This window comes from Camellia sinensis, chromosome 12 (assembly GCF_055761805.1).
Source record: "Camellia sinensis isolate YWXY chromosome 12, ASM5576180v1, whole genome shotgun sequence".
Lineage (NCBI taxonomy): Eukaryota > Viridiplantae > Streptophyta > Magnoliopsida > Ericales > Theaceae > Camellia > Camellia sinensis.
The window spans coordinates 9,933,970-9,957,420 of NC_138972.1; the positions used below are offsets into that span (position 1 = coordinate 9,933,970).

The 23,451-nt window shown below is 37.5% G+C and overlaps 1 protein-coding gene across 9 annotated transcripts in view; it reads left to right on the top strand.

The window, feature by feature from the left end:
- Window positions 1-23,451, top strand: part of LOC145788571 (uncharacterized) — a 95,919-nt gene that overhangs the window by 58,089 nt on the left and 14,379 nt on the right. For 6 of the 9 annotated variants that reach the window (XM_082898098.1, XM_082898099.1, XM_028199390.2 and 3 more), the window contains one exon: window positions 3,499-3,638. In XM_082898098.1, the coding sequence (XP_082754224.1) occupies window positions 3,499-3,638 (140 nt within the window). Of the gene's footprint in view, window positions 1-3,239; window positions 3,354-3,498; window positions 3,639-23,451 lie in introns of all 9 variants that reach the window. The other 3 variants (XR_014346011.1, XR_014346012.1, XR_014346013.1) reach the window with 1 other exon arrangement.

The window sequence follows — 23,451 nt, forward strand, 5'->3', positions numbered from 1 at the left end:
TGTATAATCTGCCATTGAAATTGACATGAAAGACATGGATCTATGTCAACCACTAACCACTCAACAGCCACGAATGGTTATGCTAAGCCTCAACTCCACGGTTGCAACTGCCACCTTCACCACTTTTCACACCAGCATGTCTGGTCCATAGCAGCCCCACACCAAAATAAATAAAGTTAAATTACTTGGATTATGAGAAATAAAATTACTTATTAGGGGAAATTAGATAAAGAAGGGCAGTATAGGTATTTTGCAAAATTCATTAACAGAGTCATAAATTGCAGTTCAGTCCAAACCAAAAGGTGGTTATGTGTACATTTATGAACTACAAGGGGGTCATGTGTTTTTTAATTAAACTACAAGGGGATAAAATGTAATTAATCCTTATATGTGTGTATCATTGTAAATTTTCTATGAATGAGTAAAATGCTCTTTTGACACTGTATGTTACATATAACACCATTTTATTTCTCATAATAGATTAGAAATATAAAAATATGGACCCTTTTTTTTTTTTTTTGAGTGTCCACATACCCTTAAATTTGAAGTTTGATAGGTCCGGCCTTTAGATATACACCCGCACCTGAGTCCGTGTAACATGGGTGTTAACTAACAATTCAAAATAAAATCATGAAATGCCCTTTTGGTGTAGTTGAATAGCCTACAGATTGAAGGGTGCCGCACTATGGGTATGGGTCACCAGAAACACTACTCCAAGAGAATATCCTAAATATACATGAATTGAGATTAGAAGGATAGAGTTGGTACATAGTATGATTAGTGGACTTACAGTTTGTTTACTAGTAATCAAGTGATACGAGACTATGGTAGAAGAATTTAAAATACAAGGTACACAACATAGACATGAATATGAGATACGGATAGAACATGATACACAAGATGGCTTCACCAACCCAACAAATCTTTAAACAGTAGGACACAACATAATAATGATATGACAATATGTTTATATGTTTATGTATCTTTTGTGGATGTTATATAAGAAAAGTGTGTAATCTAATACTATTTATATATTTTTACTTAGAACTGCAAATTTCATTTATATAGTGGGTCTTTGGGAAGTGGGTTTTTTTGTAGGTTTTTTTAGTTGTAGGATATTATTGGAGAAATTTTTTTGTGTTTGGGAAGATAGTTGGGTTTTCTTGTGGTTGGATGTGATGTTTGTGAGAGAAAAAGTGAAATGATTATGGGGTTTGATGTGATATTTTGTTTGATTTTTTTTTTTTGGTTTTGTAACCAATTTGTCTTTTAGTGAAAAAAACCAAAAAAAAAAAAAAACCAAAAAATGAACTTCCCAAACAGCGCCATAGTACATGCTCATAATGTTTGCTTTCTCACTATTTTTTTATTTGTGAAATCTTCGTTACTATATTTTTCTTATGTTAGAAATTATCCATTCCATACTTTTTATTGGTTATATGTAATGTATTCGTTTTAAAAATGTTCCAAGACACATTTGTGGTCCACCACATAGGCCATGTTGGTGAAGTGTCGACAGTTGCATCTCTTAGGTTTCGTCAAAATTATCATATTTATTGAAATTTTATTTTAAAGTTAAAGACACAGGGTGTTGGTGTTTGAAACCCTTGATGTATTCATGCTACTTAAAGTAGAAGACACAAGTGTGTAACAAAGATAGATGAATGAATAGAATGAGAATTGGCAAGGGTTATTTGGGTATTTAGTAAATGGTAGTATACTCTGTGTATTCTCTCACCTCTATTATATTAATAAACGATATGTATTAGGGTTAATTAACACCCTAACACCTTTTTAGGTCTCTTCATTCTCAAAATAGTATCAGAGAAGTCTTAGGTTCAAGTCTTCTGCTTGCATTTTGTTTCTCTACATAATTGGATGCTTTCCCAAGACAAGATTGCACATAAGGGAGGGTGTTGGATAGCTTGATATGCATTGTTAGGACCTTCTTCTAACGCTTAAGTTTTTGGTTCTAGTGCTGATTTAACAAGAATAATTGTTAAAGAGTTGTATTTTCTATAGAAAGTGTAGAGTCTAGATTTGTTAAAGATGAAGATCTCAACTTCGCGGAGTTGAATTATTATGGGACTAAGGGGTTGTTTGGGATGATCTAAATAATTATATTTTTTGACTTTTTATGAAAAGATGTGTAGAAAAGTAGAGAGGTGATGTGACCCAAATAAGTGCATTAGTTTATGCCAAATAGTGCCTAACTTAGACACACTTTGGTGATCTAAACTGTTTTTCTCATATGATCAATTAAGAAAATTATCCATGCAAAAAAATCAAGTTGATCCAATATTGATTGTCAAACTATCAACTCATTTTTATCTATACGGCATACATGTTTTTAAGAACAGAACGTTCATTTGTTATAATATATATGTGATTTGATCATGTGATCATTTATGTCTGTCAACTCAATTTTTTGCATGCATGTTCTTCTTAGTTTGTCATATGAGATGAACAGTTCATATCTATGAGATGGGTACAAATTGGTCCCACAATGCTTTAACTTCACATATGAAGTTGAGATCTTCAAATTTAGAAAACCTGAACTTAGAAAGTGTAAGGGTCATGATGGTATTGTTAGCTCTGCTAACTTTATCATGAAATTGCCAACTAAGAGAATTCAGAAAGAAAAGGATTTCAGTTCCATATAAGAGCAAATACAACATTCTGATCTTCACTAATTGTTGTGACACAAAAGTCCTACTTTATTACTTTAAAGAGAGAATTTGAGCGAACATGTAACATGAATCAAAGACAATGAAAAAATTTGGTTGTATTAGGAAGATTTTTTGATGAGGAAGTTGAGTTATCTTGGAAAAGTTCTTGTTTCAAGTTCTTGTTTTTGTGAAGAAAAAAGGTCTCCTTGTTTCTTAGGAATGTGTATAATTGGGTTCATAGAGAGAGGAAGGGATGATGTTTGTCATTAATGAGCTTGCAGATATTCTTCTTACAGTATGGCCATTAGAATTGGTCAATCTTGAAGTTTCTAGATCCTTCTTTTTGTTTTGTGCATTTTAGTTATTCGAAGGTATTTTATGTAGCAGTTTCATTTTCATTCTTTGTTGAGGGAGGTTTTTTGAAGGACATGTGGCCCCTCATGGGCCACAAGAAAAGTTAATGCCTTGCACACCCTAAGATGAGTACCTTTATTTATTTATTATTATTATTATATATATACATATATATATCAGCATCAAAAGGCCCTAAGATGAGTACCTGCTGTACAGATTTCCAGCAATGGAGTTGATCATTAATTCTTGCTGCTGTTATTTGAAGTTTCTCTTGAAGTTCTCCATATGTTAGTAGCAATTGATAAGCTGCTCTGTTCAAGAGATTGCAATGTACATAATTTAACGCCTGATGAAGAAGATAGCCTATTTTATATGCATTAAACCTCTTCTTTTTCTTTTCTTTTCTTTTCTTTTTATTTATTTATTTATTTATTGTAAATGCCTTAAGTGAACAAGTTTTTCTCTTTTCTTTCAGGGTTCATTTTCTTACAAGCTTCCAGCCGATGACATACTGAAGGGTTGTGATGTTGCTAATACAATTATTGATTTGTCGCATAATAGTGTTATGGCCAGTACACTAATAGGAAGCATAATTGTCTTCATTCCTATATCAAGGTACGGAATAATGATTTGAAATTTCATTTGTTGCTTTTTTATCTATTATTGGATGGATGCTTTGGGGTATATATAGATTATAAAGGCATGGGGCTGCGTGCGTGCGTGTGTGCGTGTGTGTGTGTGTGTGTGTGTGGAGAGAGAGAGAGAGAGAGAGAGAGAGAGAGAGAGATGGAGGGAGAGGCTATTTCTTGGTTAGATAAAGTATATTCACTTTGACAACCTAAAACAAAAGCCTATAGGCCCTACACCATGCTAGAAGAGTTTTTGGTCAAAAACAAAGTCATGGTAGTGTTTAGAGTCCTTATTCTAGAGTTAGTCTACTGTTGGTCACTTTCCTTCATGTTTCTTATGTCTTGGGAGTCTAGCGTAATTTGGTAAATTTTCAGCTTTACTGGACTTGGACTTCAGAATGTGGTTGCAATTCACGCTACAAGTTATGTTTTTTGAGTTTATATGTAGTCTAAAATAGGCATAGAATCTTGTAGATGGTCAAAGTTGTTGGCTCCTTTTTTTGAAGTGTTAGTCCTATTGGAAGTAGTAGCAGCCAATATAGGTGCATGTAGTCTCTCTGTTTGGTGAGGAGTCAAGTTTAGAGATTGTGATTGTGTTTTTTGTGATTTTGCTTAGCCCTTGCGAGGGTAAACCTCCCTTTCCCTTCTCTTCATTTATTTCTTTCTTTTTCCCTTCTCTTTGCAAAACAACCAAGTTATTGTTCTTGGGTTACTATTCGCAACCTTGATTTCAAGCCCAAAACTTTTTTTTTTTGGGTGAATACAAGCCCGAAACTCTCTCCAAGCAAGATCCAAGTAGGCCCAAACTTTTCCCTACTCTCTCCAAGCAAGCCCTAATGAACCCCAAACCATTCCCCTACTTGCTGGCTTTCAATTATGAAATAAACCATCAAATTGGCCATTGTTTATGCCCTAGCAGCGCGCCAATTCTGAGAATCCAGGAACGTCCAACTTTTGAAATGAACTAAAGCCTTTCTCCTTTTAAACCCGAGAAATTTTTAGTTTATAGAAGCCTAACCACCCAACTTCCTGTCTTGTACCCTTAAAAATGCCCTTGTTTCTTAAGCTTCCTATATCAGAGAGAATGTTTATTGAAATTTATATTATAACAATAAACAACAATGGCATTGAGATGAGGAATTGAAAGATGGGACATAGGGACCACACGTGAATATTGGATTTAACCATGATGCAAAACTCCATTTAAGCTCTAGGAAATTTCTTGAGTATGAAATCTAAGAGATAAGAGAGCACACTTTTTTCAATTGTTCCCCCACAGAAGAATTCTCTTTCTCTCGTTTAAATTAAGTACCTGTTTGTTTGTTTATTTATTTATTTATTATCTTTTAGGTAAATGGATAAACAGAAAAAAGGGATGCCTTCCCAATAAATTTCCCCCAAATCCCTCAGGGAATGTAGTATGATGAGAAACTTATGTCCTATGCTTTTGAGTTGAACAAAATGATTTGCTGATTTAGTGTACATTTTCAATACCTATTGATTGTGACTGAGGGGAGATCTGTTTTTTAAACACACCATTTGGATTGAGGGGAGGGAAAGTGTTAGTTGTGAGGTGAAGGGAAGCGAGGGAGGTTGTTGAATTTAAAGTGTTTTTTTGGCTTTTATTTTTACGTATGTATTTTTTTTTTTTGTTTATTTGTTTTATTCTCGCTTGCACTTATGGACTACACTCGTCTATTTTTTCGGTCCTTTGACAATCTCTTTATTTTCCCCATGATATCACTTTCCAAAGCTTGAGACCTCTTGATGTAGTACGCAGTAGGGGGAAGAGAACAAAGAACAAAAAAGCAGAAGATGGCCACAACCCTAACATAATTGGCCACAGCCTAAAACTTAATATCTCATTCAATCAAAGCTAACTATTACAATGGATTGACGTAATATTTATAAGGCTTAAAACCCTAATTCAATAGTTTATCAAATCCTAATAGAAAAGGTCGCAATATTAATCAAATATTAATAGAACTCCTAGTTGAATTTTGTAATATATTATATGACAATAAGGTTGAATATGGAGAGATAGTAAAGACATAAAAGATAAAAGAAAGAATACAAATGTTTAACCTGGTTCAACCAATCGTGGCCTACACAGCCCTATGGGCTACATACATCTTTCGTTCACTCAACTTAATCCTCTTGATTACGTGGTACACCATATATATATATATATATATAGTGAGAGATATAATCAAATTCTTTCAATTAAGCGATTGAAATATATCAAAGATACAAAATATCATGACAAATACAAATCATAGGATCTCCATATATTCTGATATCTTTAACACTATAATCTTATCCTCATTACTCCCAACCAAAATAAGTATTTTGATTAAACTATAATTTAAAAAGAAAATAAAATACCAAAATAATTAATACTAAAGACAAATTTATAAAATCTCTATGCGCACACATTTTGCTTCATTCTCCCTAATTGAGATAAAAAAACTCGTCCTCAAGTTCCCTTTAAAGTGTTGAACTTTTCCATGATAGAGAACCAAAACTTAGAATATGCGGCATGCTTTGTTTTCTTCCCACACCAATTGCTCCTGGTGCCCGTAGTGTTGACAAGGTCTATTAAACCTGGATTTAACACACAAAAGAAATCTTTAATACTGATTAAATAATTTTCTTCACACTTGATCAAGTAATTAGTTGGTGGAGCATCAATAGGATCTGACAAGTCAAGTTCATCTATAGGTTCAAGAGGCTCTTCTTTTGGTAAGAGCAGCATCTGTGTTAGAACATCTTCTTGGACTTCCAAAGTTTCTGCTTGGTCAATAGGTTTCACATAATTCTTACAAGCACTATGAGGAAGTTCTAAAGTACTTCCTAACAAGGGTCAACAATTATCCAAACATGATTATGTCAGTTAGAATGTAAAATGAGGAAACTTAGGGTTAGGAAGAAGAAGAGAAAGGAATTTTTATATATCTTATAATGTTGTGCTCAACCTTATATCAATACATTAGCAAAATATATATACAAACCGTAATATTGTAATATGACCATCATACCCTCAACTTAAGTAAATATTAACAATAGAACATAAATAACTATTCTAATACTCCCCCTCAAGCTGGAGCATAGAGATCAAACATGCTCAGCTTGACAAATAAGCTACGAAACGAAGACCGAGCCAAAGGTTTGGTGAGAATATTAGCCAATTGATCTTCAAAACAAACGAAGTCACAAGTTGCTTACGCAGTAAGAGATAACGAATAAAATGGCAATCAATCTTTATATGTTTGGTTCATTTATGAAACACAGGATTATTGACAATGAAGATAGCAGCCTGATTATCACAAGACATGCTTATAGAAGTGGGAACAGAAAAACCAAAATCTCAGAGAAGAGATTGAACCTAGAGCAGCTCAAAAGTAGTATGAGCCATGGCATGGTATTCTGCCTTGGCGCTAGAACAAGCAACAACATTTTGTTTTTTGCTACACTAAGTAACAAGATTACCACCAACAAAGGTACAATAGCCCGAGGTGGAATGGCCGTTAGTCCTATTACTAGCCCAATCAGCATCACTAAAGCCAGTGACAAACAATGAGGAAGAGGGTTGATAGAGCAAAGCCCAATCGGGGACACTCTTCAAGTACTGCAAGATACGACATATAACAGCAAAATGAGGTTGGCGAAGAGTATGCATAAATTGACTGACCACACCCACATCATAACTAATATCTGGATAAGTGACAATGAGATAAATTAACTTCTCAACTAACTGACGATAACGACCAATATCAGGAAATAAGTCCCCAGTTTAACCATCAAGTTTGACACTAAAATCCATGGGAGTATCACTAGGGCGAGTGCCTAAGAGTCCAGTCTCAGTGAGAAGATCAAGAACATACTTCCATTGAGAGAGAAACAAGCCCTAAGAAGAGCGAGCAACTTCAATCCCAAGAAAATACCGAAGATGACGTAAGTCTTTGGTGTGAAATTGTTGGCCTAAATACTGCTTCAAATTAGCAATACTAGTGGAGTCACTCCCAGAAATGATGATGTCATCCACATAGACAATAAGAACAATACTCCCAGAAGATGAGTGGCGAACAAAGACAGAGTGATCAAAAGTGGAACAACAAAATCCATAGGTAATGACAATAGCACTGAAGTGATCAAACCAGTCATTAGGAGATTATGTAAGACCGTACAAGGCCTTTTGCAAGCGACAAACACAATGCTCTTGACCAGGCACATCATAACCAGGGGGTTGATCCATATAGACCTCCTCTTGGAGATCGCTATGAAGAAAGGTATTCTTGATATCAAGTTGATACAAAGGCCAAGAGTGACTAACTGCAATGGAGAGTAGGATCCGAACAGAGTTACGACGGGCCACAGGAGAGAGTCTGTAGATAATCAATACCATAAGTTTGGGTGTAGCCTTTGGCAACCAGGCGAGTCTTAAGCCGCTCAACAGTCCTATTAGGAAGATACTTAACAGTATAAATCCAACGACAATTCACAATAGTTTTGCCAGAAGGTAGAGGGGTAATTTCCCACGTCTGATTCTTATGCAGGGCATGCATATCCTCATCCATGGCATGCTTCCAACCAGAGATAGACATAGCCTGCTGATATGAGTGGGGAATGGTAATACTAGACAAACTGTAGGCAAATGAGTAAAGACCAGGAGAGAGACGATCATAAGAAACAAAATTAGCATAGGATGTTGAGTGCAAATACGTTTACCTTTATGGATAGCTATAAGAAGGTCATCTGAAGATACATCAGCGGATGGAATAGGAGAGACAGAAACCTCAGACGAAGGAGATGAACTGGTTGGGCCATAAGACATAATGCGACGAGGTTGCGACCGTTGATAAACCTGTAATGGAGACGTAGAGGCGAGATTGGAAGGAGGTAATATAAGAGAGGAGGAACATAAGAAGGAAGAGTAGGAGTGAGGCTGGCTCTCCCTCACGATAAGAGAGAAGATCAGTGGATAGTTGTTGTCTAGAGGAGAAAAACGTAGTGGACTCGAAAAAGGAAACATCAGCATTGACAAAATAGCGACGTGACTCAAGATGATAACAAAAAAACCCTTTCTGAGTGCGCGAATAGCCTAAGAGCACACAATTGCATGCTTGAGGAGATAACTTATCCTAACTAGGGTCAAGAACATGGACAAAGGCCACACAACTAAAAATGCGAGGAGGCAAGGGAAAAGGAGATGTGGGATATAATAGAGAATAGGGTGATGTGTGTACAACACTAAAGGACATGTGATTGATAAGCAAACAAGCGGTGAGAACTGCATCACCCTAAAACTATTTGGGGACATGCATAGTAAACATCAGTGTGCGAGCAACATATAACAAATAACAAATGGCGGTGTTTCTGCTCCACAATACCATTTTGAGAGGATGTATGAGAACAACTAGTCTGATGGATAATACCATGAGTATCACAAAAGGCAGTCACAATAGATTGCATATATTCCAAGGTATTATCAGATCGAAATATGTTAATATGTTTGCCAAATTAAGTAAAGATTTCATTATAAAACTTAGAGATGATGGAAGGCAAATCAGATCTCTGTTTTATGAAAAACAATAAAGTCATTCGAGAGTAATCATTCACAAAAATAACAAAATAAAAAAAACCATTAACAGTGGGAGTTCTAGGACCCCAAATATCTGTATGGACAAGAGCAAACGACTCAGACACACGACTAACATTTTGACTAGGAAAAGAACTACGGTGATGTTTCCCAAATTGACAGGCTTCACACTCAATCTGAGAAACATGACTCAAACCAGGAACAACTAACTTGAGCTTGGCCAAGGAGGGATGACCCAAGCAAAAATGCCACTGAAGAGGAGATACAGTAGCACTCAACACAGTAGATGGAGGATTAGGAGGCCTCAGTGTCCAAAAAGTATACGCCATCCTTCTCATGCCCCGAACGAATCATCTTCTTGGTTTGGAGGTCTTGCAAAACACATGAAGTAGGAGAAAAGGTTGTCAAACAATGGAAAGCTTGAGTCAATTAGCTAACAAAAAGCAAATTAAATGGAAATTTAGGAACATAAAGACCAGAAGGTAAGGAAAGAGATGGAGTGGGATGAAGACCCATCAGCAAGTATAATAGTATGATCAACAGGTCTAAGAATATCAAAAAGAGAAGAATTACCAGAGACCTGAGAACTAGCACCCGAATCTAGGGGCCAAGGCTGAGTCGACTTTAGCCACACATGTAATATTACCTGAACTAGCCATGGTAGTAATAGAGGATGAAAGTAGACTAGGCCGAAGAGAATAGACGAGCAGTAAACTCACTAATCTGAGTAGTGAGTGTTTCATGAGAATTAACCGGAGACGCAACAGAGCTAGTGGACAACATGGAAGACTGTGAGGATGGAACACCCATAACCTGATAGACATGGTCAGGTTTGCCATATTTCTGCCAACACTAAGGTTTAGTATGACCTTGGGAACCACCATGAGTACACTTGCGATCACCACGTGTACAAGTACCAGGTCAACTACTACCTCCACCACGGAAACCACCACGAGAATCACTTCTATGAGAACCCCGTGAACCGAAATAAGAGCCCCGTGAACCAGATGAACCATGAAAACCCTCGTGAGTAACCCATGATCACCACTACTCGAGACCAATGCAGAAGATGACAAAGTAGAGAACCTAGAGGTGGATTGTGCTTGTCCCAATGAAGAGCGTAACAGCCTAGAATAGGCATTGGCAGCAGAAGGTAGAGTCTCACTGGCAAGAATCTGATCATTAAACCCTTGCAACTCAGGATCTAAATCAGAGAGTAAAGAAGCCATCATAAACTCTTTCCAATGTTGCTTTTGGTTGCTCATATCACTAGTGAAGGGTCGATGTTGCAATAACTGGTCCCACTAGGTCTAGGTCTATAATAATCAGTGAGAGACCGGCTAGATTGGCACATAGCAAAAATCTGCTCATGTAACTTCGCTAAGGAAGCGGGACTTATTCTTACCACATAAGAAAATTTTACAGCGTGGGCCCAAGCCAAATAATTGGCATCATTCAATTTCTTGGTAGTGATAGATTTAGGCATGTCATCATCCTTGCCCATAGTTATAACTTTAGTCTCAATCTCAACCATAATGATCAATCACACAAAATTCTCAACACGAGAGCATGAAAAGGGCAAAATACTTGCAAATAGTCAATACTCACAACAACCAGCACCAACAATCACCAATATAGACACAGAACTAGCTCAGAAAAGCAAAACTCCGTGACAAAAATAGGCAAGAGTGAGGAGAACATAGGTCTGCCAACCAAATTTGGACCCAAATTAAACCAACACACCAACCCAATAGTAGAAATCAACAAATAGAGAACAAATGTCCCTTGCTAGAAGGATTTCAGCCCTTATATAGGAACTTTCAATAGGTAGAAATGAAGAAAACAGTGCTGCTGGACCAGAATGAGGCAATAATCGAACAAAATATCAACAACTTAGAAAATATTAGGAAGAAGAACTCCGAAAAATATGAGGAAGAAGGAATATATTTCTGTTATATTCAAAACTTCTTATCTTACAAGACCAAATGACACTCCTTATATAGGAGATATTACAAACATCATTATAACCCATTATATGCCACTTACATATTATATATTACCACTATCATATTCTATACATGCCACTATTTACCACCAACACCACTATCATATTCTATACATGCCACTATCCTTCACCAACACCACTATCATATTATATACATGCCACTATCTACCACCAACACCACTATCATATTCTATACATGCTACTATCCTTCACCAACACCACTATCATATTATATACATTAACACAAATTTCCAGCACTCCCCCTCAAGCTGGTTTGAAGATATCTTCCATAGCCAGCTTGCTAGTCAGCTTATCAAATTGCTTCTTGTGTAGTCCCTTCGTTAGCACATCAGCTAATTGTTCACCTGTTGGAAGGTAGGTCATACAGATTATGCCAGCATTGATTTTCTCCTTGATGAAATGTTTATCCACTTCTATATGTTTTGTGCGATCATGTAGAACTGGATTATGAGCTATAGATATAGCTGCTTTGTTGTCACAATAGACCTTCATAGGTGTCGGGTGAGAAAGCTTTAATTCTTCAAGAATTCTTTTAATCCATATTACTTCACAGATTCCATGGGCAACAGCTCTGAACTCTGCTTCTGCACTACTTCTAGCTACCACATTCTGTTTTTTACTCCGCCATGTAACTAGGTTCCCACCTACAAAGGAGCAGTATCCGGATGTTGATCTCCTGTCTGTAACACTTCCTGCCCAGTCCGCATCTGTGTATACTTCAACTTGAAGATGCCCATGTTTCTTGAACAGTAAGCCTCTCCCTGGAGTTCCTTTCAAATATCTTAAGATCTTATAAACGGCCTCAAAGTGCTCTGCCCCTGGTGAGTGCATGAACTGACTTACCATGCTGACTGCAAAGGCAATATCAGGCCGCGTATGAGACAAGTAAATCAATTTCCCTACAAGTCGCTGATATTGTTCCCTCTCTTTGACTTCTTCAGCCTTAGCAGCTTGTAACTTCAAGTTAGGCTCGATCGGAGTCTCCACCATCTTACAACCAAGCATACCTGTTTCTCCAAGGAGATCAAGAACATATTTTCTCTGATTAACGAATATACCTTCCTTGGATCTTGCAAATTCCATTCCGAGGAAATACTTGAGGGCTCCCAGATCCTTAATGTGAAATTCTTTTGCGAGTTTCTCTTTGAGGGCTGCTAACTCTGCTTCATCATTACCAGTTAAAATGATGTCATCAACATAAACAATCAAAATTGCAATTTTACTGTTTTTTGAATGTTTATAAAATATTGTGTGATCTGCTTGTCTCTGCGAGAAGCCACAACTGATAACTGTCTTCCCAAAGCGTTCAAACCACGCTCTTGGTGATTGTTTGAGTCCGTATAATGACTTGTTCAATCTGCATACTCTGTCGCTTCCAAGTCTCTGCTCAAATCCCGGCGGTAGGCTCATGAACACCTCCTCTTCAAGATCACCATTGAGAAATGCATTTTTAATGTCAAGTTGATGTAGAGGCCAATCTGAATTTACTGCAAGAGATAACAGTACTCTGATGGAATTTATTTTAGCAACAGGAGCAAACGTCTCCTGATAGTCGATCCCATAAGTTTGAGTGAAGCCTTTAGCCACCAGTCTCGCCTTGTATCTCTCAACGCTTCCATCTGCGTTGCATTTTATCGTAAACACCCATTTACACCCAACTGTTTTCTTGTCTTTGGGTAGATCAACTATCTCCCAAGTACCACTTCTCCTTAAAGCATTCATCTCCTCCATGACTGCTAATTTCCAATTCGGATCATCCAATGCTTCCTGTATATTCCTTGGAACAAACAAGTGTGAAATCCTAGATGTGAAAGCTCTATGGTTTTTAGACAGTCTTTGATAGGAGAGGTAATTTGCAATAGGATGTTTAATGCAATTTCGGACACCTTTCCTAATTGCTATAGGAATATCAAGGTCGGAAATAGAAGGAATAGGATTACCTAAAATTTCGATGCCAGAATTCGGGTGGACATTCGGGTCATTAGGATGGACATTCGGGTCATTATTCCTCAGATGAAATCGCTTCCTAGTATAAACCTGAAGCTCAGGATTTAGATCATTTTGTAGTACTTCTCCCCCTAAACAAGAATCTTCTTGACTAGGCACCATAGAACTTGGTTCTCCTAAGTGATCATTATTAGACAGATGTGGTTTTTGTGTAGGATAAATGACATTGGGGAGCGGGATAGAAATATCCCAAAAACGGTCTTCTACTCCACTTGTCTCCCCCTGAAGAGAAGTGTTGGGGAAATAGGATTTTGTTTCCACAAATGACACATCCATAGTCACATGAAATTTCTTGGTTTGAGGATCGAAACACTTATACCCCTTTTTGTTTGAGGAATAACCCAAAAAAACACATTTTATAGCACGAGGGTCAAGTTTTGAACGAAATTGACTGGGAACATGAACATAGGCAGTACATCCAAAAACTTTGGCGGGTAAATCAGAAAACAACCTCGTGTCAGGAAAAAAAGTTTTGAGACAATCAAAAGGTGTTTTGTATGTTAACACCTTTGTAGGCATCCTGTTTATCAAATAAGAGGCTGTTAAAATTGCTTTACCCCATAAATATTTAGGAACATGCATGTAAAACATTATAGCACGTGCTACTTCAAGTAGATGTTTATTTTTTCGTTCTGCAATGCCATTTTGTTGAGGGGTATCCCGACATGTAGATTGATTAAAAATCCCCTTTTTTTCCAAAAACTCACCCAACTGCTCATTGAAATATTCTGTTCCATTATCAGAATGTAAAATACCAATTTTGGTTTGAAATTGGTTTTCAATCATATTGTAAAAATTTGTGAATAAATTTTTCACGTCAGATTTTTTATTCATCAAATAAATCCAACATAAGCGGGTATGGTCATCAATAAATGTAACAAACCATTTTTTACCAGAAAGAGTAGTGATTTTAGAAGGGCCCCAAACATCACTATGAATCAAATAAAAAGGTTTGGAAGCCTGGTAAGGTTTTGGCAAATAAGTAGAGCGATGAAATTTTGCAAAAATGCAACTTTCACAATGAAAAGAAGAACAATCAATCCCTTTAAATAATTCTGGAAATAAATGTTTCAGATAAAGAAAACTAGGATGTCCTAGCCTATAGTGCCATAGCATTATTTTTTCTTGAACAGAGATTGAACTAGTACTATTAAAGCTCTGAACTTTTTTATTACTAACAGGTACTTCATCAAAGTAGTAAAGACCTTCAAGCATCCTAGCACGCCCAATCATCATCCCCGAGTTCTGGTCCTGAAATTCACAATGGGATTCAAAAAATGTAACACGACAATTAGAATCCTTAGATAGTTTACTGACAGACAAAAGGTTACAGGCTAAGTTGGGGACGTGAAGAACAGCATTGAGATTAATTTTCTCAGTTAGTTTAATAAATCCTTTTCCTTGCAATAGGTGAAAAACTACCATCGGCTATTCTGATTTTGTCATGACCAGAACAAGGGAAATAGGTACTAAATAAATGGGAAAAACTAGTCATGTGATCGGAGGCACCGGAATCTATGATCCACGGAGAGAATTTTAGGCAAGAGAAGGCTTTAGGATTTCTACCTGTTTGTGCCAACAAAACACTAGGAGTATCGGATGAGGAGTTGGATTTTATCAGCTTTAAGAGTTGATCAATCTGCTCTTTGTTGAAGGGACCTGAATCGGCTTCATTAGCGGTAGGAAAGCCACGATTTTTCTCTCCTTGTTTGCTGCTTTTCCAGTTGACAGGTTTGCCATGGATCTTCCAACACGTTTCGCGTGTATGGCGAGGCTTGTTGCAAAAATCACACCAGACCCGTGGCTTATCATCAAACCTGCGCTGGTAATTTGCAGCCTTGTTGGCCGCAGCATCGCTAATTAAAGCAGAAATTTCAATTGATTCACCAGTACCTTTTTTCTTAAGCATGACGCTCCTTCGGCTCTTTTATCTTCTGACTTCGGCAAATACTTCGCCAATGGATGGGAGAGGAGGTTTGCCAATAATTCTTCCTCGCACTTCATCGAACTCAATGTTGAGGCCGGCAAGAAACTTGTAAATACGGCTGTCTTCCACAGTTTTCTTGTGGTGGTTGCAGTCGTCAACCGATTTCCATTCGTATGTGTTGAAGATGTCAAGATCCTGTCACAACCTTTTCAACGAATTGAAATATTTGGTGACGGAATCATCTCCTTGACGAATCTCTCCCAACTTCAAAGTTAATTCGAAAATTTGAGATTGATTTCCTAGGTCAGAATACATCTGACTAACATTATCCCACAATTCTTGTGCAGTAGTATAGCACATGTAATTAGAGCTTATATCCTCCTCCATGGAATTGACCAACCATGTCATAACCATGGAGTTTTCAGCGTCCCAACTGTCGAACAGCGGATTATTAACAGCAGGAGCCTTCTTGTCACCAGTGATGTAACCGATCTTTCCTTGCCCACGGATATACATCCGGACAGATTGTGACCAGCGGAGAAAATTATCACCATTTAGGCGGATGGTGGTGATTTGGACAGAGTGAGAGTTGGACGTTTTCACCGGAATGGCGGCGGCAGGGGTTGAAGTGGTTTCGGATGTGACTTCCGACATGGCTATGACGGTTTTAGGGCCGCTGTGTTTTTTGATGCTCTGATACCAACTTAGAAAATATTAGGAAGAAGAACTCCGAAAAATATGAGGAAGAAGGAATATATTTCTGTTATATTCAAAACTTCTTATCTTACAAGACCAAATGACACTCCTTATATAGGAGATATTACAAACATCATTATAACCCATTATATGCCACTTACATATTATATATTACCACTATCATATTCTATACATGCCACTATTTACCACCAACACCACTATCATATTCTATACATGCCACTATCCTTCACCAACACCACTATCATATTATATACATGCCACTATCTACCACCAACACCACTATCATATTCTATACATGCCACTATCCTTCACCAACACCACTATCATATTATATACATTAACACAAATTTTCAGCACAACACAACAGTAGCAATACCACAAATTAAGAGCAAGGACCACTAGGGTTGGTATTTTTGGCTCCTAAGGTAGTGACTCCAGCAAGAAGAAACAACAAAAAGCAGTCCCAAACGCAGATTCGAAAAACAGTCCCAAAAAAACATGAAATACCTTCAAAAATCGAAAACTTACATCAATGATGATAAAAAAAAATCTACAAAAATCACCATAAACCCAAGAAGCAATTTCAAGTCAAGTGGTGTAGGTTTCGTCCGTATAGTGCTTACCTCATGCTGACGTCATTGTATGGCTGATGACATCAGCACGTCTCGATCACGTCAGCTCGATCTGCAGAATCTGTGAAACACTTTCTGTTGAAGAATAGATAGCTATGATACCAAGTTAGAATATAAAATAAGAAAGTTTAGGGTTAGGAAAAAGAAGAGAAAGGTATCTTTATATATCTTATAATGTTATGCTCAATCCTACATCAGTACATTAACAAAATATATATAAAAATTCTAATATTGTAATATGACAATCATACCCCCAACTTAAGTAAATATTAACAATAGAATAGAAATTACTATTCTAACAATGTCTTATCCAAATTTGATTGCGTATGTGCTAAGGAGGCTCTAAATCCTTGTACATTTTGATGTAAGATATCAAATTTTGAATATATCTCTTCGTTGGTGAATACGGTGTTAGAAAAGTATGTTATTTGTTGGGTTATTATTTGATTGTAATTATTCTATGTCTTAGGGCTCCCTTGTAATTATTAATCTTCATTAATATAAAAAAGGGATGATATCACAATCTTACCCTAATCCCTTTTCTCTTCTCTAAACCTACATGGTATCAGAGCCAACTCACCTCATTCTCTGTTAGCCTTCCCAGCCTTAGCTGACAACCTTCTCCCATCACCTAACACTAGTCGGCGCCTTTTCTCCCTTTTTCGACCTACCTTGGCTGATTTTGGGCCACACCCATGTCGTTCTAGGGTTCGTGGCTCACTAGCAGTGCTTGGGTCAGATTCATTACTCATCCTCTGTTCTCCTCTAGGCTTGTTGGTAGCCCTAGATTACTTTTCTAGGTCTGTCAACCCTCCTGGCCGTCCCTAGAACATTTACAGTCATCTCCTTGCCCAGTCCGTCTCCTTTTGTATTGATTGGTATAACCCTGATGACCTGCACTCCCGTTGTTTAGTTTGTACTGTAACATTATTCTCTGTTACAGCGAAAAAAAAATGAAAAAAGTGAGTGAGTTTTTAATTCTTTAATTTTCTTAGTGGTCATCTTGCTCGTATTCCTCCACCTTCTGGGTTTGTGGTTGGCACTAGTTTTGTTGAGGGTTTGTTAGTACGGTATCCATAGTAGATTCCACTAGTATGTCTAATACTTCTCAGACACCTCGGAGTGAGAGTTCCATTATACCTACTATAGCTGATAACACGAACCTTAGTCTTAAAATCACCACCTCTTTATTTAATGTTTAAAACTATCTAGCGTGGTCACAGAGTTTGACTATGTTTTTGAAGAGCAGAGGGAAGATGGGGTATGTTCTTGGCAGGATACGGGCACCCAACACCACTGACCCGAGTTATGACTAATGGGAGATTACTAACTCTTTGATTATGAGTTGGATTATTCATTCGATGGTACCAGAAATTGGTGAGAGCTACTTATCTATGGAGACTGCCTAGGATATTTGAGATGTTGTGGTTGTCACCTATTCCCTCAAAGGGAATTTCTCATAGGCATTTGAGTTGCGCCGCACTATTAAGAGCTCTGTTCAAGGGAAGCAGACTGTTCTCCACTACTTCATTTTCCCCACGAACAGTTGGAAACGCCTTGATCACCTGGAGGACTATAAGCTTGTTTGCACTGCTGATTCAGTGGGGTACAGGAAGTTCATTGCACAGGAAAGGGACTTCAAGTTTCTGGCAGGTCTCAATGTGGAGTATGATTCAGTTCGAAGTCGGGTTCTGGGTCTAGACACTCTTTCTTCACTTCAGGAGGCATTCGCCTATGTACAGAATGAGGAGAGTCGCCGGTCTGCTATGATGTCACCTGTCTCTACTAACCGTTTAGCATTACTGTCTACCTCTAGAGATGGCTTCAGCTTGACTCCCATCCAAGGTTTTGAAAAGCGATTGCGGCGACGCGGTAGCAGTAATCGGAACCGTGTTTTTTTTTTTTGAAGAAAACTTACCGATACGAATATATATATATATATATATATTTTTGGTTCTTTCTAAATCACATTTATTGGAGTTTAAAATAAAATTTGATTAATTTTTGTTAATTTTTAAGTATGATCCAATATATTTCATATTTTCAAATCACTATAAAATAAGTTTTTTACAATTTATTTCAATAGTTAATGATTTTAAGAATAATTGATTTTAAATGTCCACAAATTATTTTTTACCAATACCTGAACTAACTGAATAAAAAGTATTCACAATTATTAAATGAAAGGATTATAAAATAGGGGCACTTTTACATAAACTCCTTTTCACCTACTTTCCATTTAGTCCACATTATTTTCTTATATTCTAATAAGTCCTATGAGTGACATAGTTACTAAAATACCCCTAATAATATTTATCCAAAAAAAAATAAAAAAAATACCCCTAATAATACACATTTACAGTGTGAATGTTTCGTGATGTGAGTGTTAACATGTCAATGTGAATGTTCATACTGTCAATGTGAACATTCACACGTCATTGTGAATATTCACATTATAAAATATGATTGTTCACATCACTAAATTGCTAACCGTTCAAAAATATTTGTATGGGTAGAAATGTCCTTAAAATACTTTAAATATAATAATTTGGATTTGGTAGATAAAATGTTTAAATAATAGGACTTATTGGAATACAATAATATCTTATGGACTAATTGGGATACAAACATTTGAAAAAGGATTTTCGAATAAATCTCCCTATAAAATAAAAATTGTGCCATAAATTAAAAAAAATATATATATAGAGAAAAAAATTCATATAAGAATTTTTCTTTGAACTTGTATCACTTGTGTATTTATTCTTTTTTTTTGAACTTCCGTTTTTTTTTTGGGAAAAGGAAGCTATTCAGAATATTGTAAAAGGGTATAACGGTGTCTAACGGGTCGTTACGGCTGTTACGGTACCACTATGGCCGTAACGTAATACCGAAACAGCTATTACACATATGAATTTCTGTCACCGCTATAGCGGCCGTAACGGGTGATAGTAACCAAAACAATCATTACGTAACGGTTGCAGCCACTTTTTAAAACCTCGCTCCCATCCCTCCGTCTGCCGCCAAGGAGTCTGTACTCTGTGATTACTATCACAAGCTGTGGCATACTCGTGAGACATGTTGGAAGCTTCATGGGACTCTATTTGGGGGTTGAGGTCGGTCAGGCCAATCCAGAGGACGTGACTCTCATCTATGGGCTCATCAGTCTACTGCCGCTGATACACTTGAATCTGCTTCCGCTTCCATTGGCTAGGCTTCTGATGGTCTTTCTGGCATGACTTCTTATGAGCTTGAGGATGTTCTGCGTCAAGTGCTGGACCGCCGGTCTTCTACTGCTCTCACTACATCTTCCTCGTCGTTTCAAGTAACTTAGTCTCTTCTCCTCGCGTTTTCCTTTCTCATAAGTCTTTGCCCTGGATTATTAATTCTGGTACCTCAGATCATATGTCTGGATAACTTTTTCTCTGCCTATAAGCCCTCTTAAGGTCAGGACAAAGTTAGGATTGCAGATGGTACTGTTTCTTCTATTTCTGGGAAAGGTTTAGTCCGTGTCACTCCTACTATACGTTTATCCTCTATTCTCGATGTTCCTAATTTTTCTGTTAACCTATTATCCTTGAGTCGTATTACAAAGGATTTAAATTATAGTGTGACTTTTTTTTCTTGATCGTTGTCTTTTTGAGGACCTTGTCACGAGGAGGACGATTGGTACTGGTAGTGTAGAAAATGGTCTCTACTTCCTAGATCAACCGGACCAGCTTGTTCATTCTTCTACCACGAGTCCTACTACCAAAGATGATTTATGGCTGTGGCATCGGCATCTTGGGCATCCTTCTTTTTATTTACTTAATCATTTATTTCTATCTGTTTTTGCAAACAATAATGCGTTTGAGTTTCTTTACGAGTCTTGTCACCTTGGAAAACAACACAGAGCTTCTTTTTCTCTCTGTTTTAATAAAAATTTAGTTCATTTTTCATTAATACATTCTGATGTCTAAGGTCCATCTCGTGTTATGTCTGTGAAAGGTCATCGATGGTTTGTTACATTTATTAATGATTTGTCTCGTACTACTTTGGTGTATCTCATGACAGACAAGAGTGAGGTTTTCTGTGTTTTGCAATTTTCGTAAGATGATTTGTACTCAGTTTGGGGCCACTGTCCAAATCTTCCTGTTCTGATAATAAGGGGGGGGGGGGATACCTAGATTTTGGGTTAGGGCAATATTTTTTTGTCCATGGCATTATCCATTAGATTTCTTGCACCAATACCCCTCATCAAAATGGGGTGGCGGTACGCAAGAATCGTCATCTTCTTGACATGGTTTGGTGCATGTGTTTTTCTATGAGTGTGTCTCGGTCCTATTGAGGGAACGTTGTTCTCACTGTTGCCCATCTTATTAATTGTATTTCTACTTACGTCTTGCAAAAACAAGCTCCCCTTCAAGTCCTCCTTGGTTTCGAGTTCTTGTTGTCTCCTCCTCCCAAAATATTTCGTTGTGTCTGTTTTATCTACAATCACTTTCCTACTCATGGTAAGTTGGACCCTCACTCCCTTAAATGTGTTTTCCTTAGGTACTCTCTTACTCAAAAGGGGTACAAGTGTTATCACCCTCTTTCTCGTAAGTGGTTTGTGTCCATAGATGTCACCTTTTTTGAGTCCCAGTCCTATTTCTTTTCCTCTCCGGTATCACGGTCCTCCCTTAAGGAAGAGACTTGGTGTGAAGTGATTCCTGTGATTCCTATGGTGGAACCAATTGTTTTTGCACCACTACCTCATATTGGGTCTACAGAACCCAATGCCACCAAGGATAGGGAAGGGCAAGTTTATGTCAGGGACAAAGATAGACAGAAAGTTAACTGGATACAAGAGACTACTTCTACTCATTCACTGCCATCTCCTGCTTCTGATGAGAGTCCAGGTAATTTTGAATCTCTTGAGTCCACTGATCTTGATACTTCTATTGATTTTGATGTTCCTATTGCCAAGAGAAAGGGTGTGAGATCTTGTACTCAACATCCAATCTCAAATTTTGTGTCCTACTCATATAGAGCTTTTGTGTCAAATATTTTCCCTATTAACATTCCTAACAATTTTTAGGATGCTCTTGCTACCTCTGAGTGGAAACTTGCCATGATTGAAGAAATGAAAGGACTTAGGAAGAATGGCACTTGGGAATTGATTGAATTACCTAAGGACAAACGACCTGTGGGATGCAAATGGGTGTATACTGTGAACCACAAAACGGATGGTTCTATTGAGCGTTACAAGGCTAGACTTGTGGCAAAAGGGTTTACTCAGACATATGGCGTTGACTATCAGGAAACTTTTGTACTTGTGGATAAGATGAATATAGTCAGAGTACTTCTCTCTCTAGTAGCTAAAATAGATTGGTCACTTCATCAGTTTGATGTAAAGAATGCCTTTCTCTATGGTGACCTCGAAGAAGAGATATATATGGACATTCCTCATGCTTTTGAGGATCATCAGAGAGAGGGTAAAGTATGTCGGCTTCGGAAGTCATTATATGGTCTCAAACAGTCTCCAAGGGTTTGGTTTGAGAGATTCACTCAGGCTATGCTTAAATATGGCTTCAAAAGAGTCAGGCAGATCACACCTTGTTTGTGAAACATTCCTTACGTGGTAAAACTGCAACACTCATTGTTTATGTGGAAGACATAGTTCTTACAGGTGATGATAGTGAGAAAATACCTTTGTTGAAGAAATATTTAGCAAATGAGTTTGAAATCAAAGACTTGGGGAGCTTGAAGTATTTTCTGGGAATTGAAGTTGCTCGCTCCAAGTATGGGATATTTATCTTATAGAGGAAGTATGTGCTTGACCTATTGAAGGAAACTGGGATGCTTGGCTGCAAGGCTTGTGACACTCCACTGGAACCCAATCAGAAACTAGGGGATGATGAAGGAGGAGCAGCTGTTGATAGGGGGTGCTATCAACGTTTAGTGGGTAAGCTTATCTGCCTATCTCACTCCCGTTCTGATATTGCTGTTGCTGTCAGTGTGGTTAGCCAGTTTACGCATGCTTCTCAATAGATTCATTTCGATGTTGTTATAAGAATTTTGAGGTACTTGAAGTTTGCTCCTGGTAAAGGTCTTTATTTTTCAAAGCATAATCATCTTTGTGTGAAAGCCTATATAGATGCTAACTGGGATGGATAAGAGATCGACATCAGGGTATTGCACATTTGTTGGAGGCAACCTAGTTACTTAGAGGAGTAAGAAACAGAATGTAGTTGTCAGGTTAAGTGCAGAAGCTGAGTTTAGAGATATGGCACAGGGGGTGTGTGATCTCTTATGGATCAAGTTATTGTCGAGTGATCTAGGTATTGATCAGATGGACTTAATGCGGTTATACTGTGGTAATAAGGCCGCTATCAACATTGCTTACAATCTGGTTCAACATGATAGGACAAAGCATGTTGAGATTAATCGTCACTTAATTAAGGAGAACTAGTGGCACAATATATATTCCATTTGTGCAGTCTGGTGAACAACTCGCTGACATCCTCACCAAGGGAGTTGGGAGTAAGCCATTGCATGACATCCTAAGCAAATTAGGCATGAGAAATATCTTCGCACTAGCTTGAGGGGGAGTGTTAGTATAGTATATTATTAGTTGGGTTATTATTCGATTGTAATTATTCTATACCTTGGCTCTCTTGTAATTATTAATCTCCATTAATATAAAAAGGGGATGATATCACAATCATACCCTAATTCTTTTTCTCTTCTCTAAACCTACACATGGGTCATGTGGTAAACATTTTATATATATATATATATATAAATTTATTATTATTATTATTTTTAATTGGTTGTGTTGATTGTTAGGTGGGGCTTGGCTAGGGCGATTTGCAGTTGGGGTTGGCTATTTGGCAACAGCCTGGGGTTACACTTGGGTTGGCTAGGATAAAG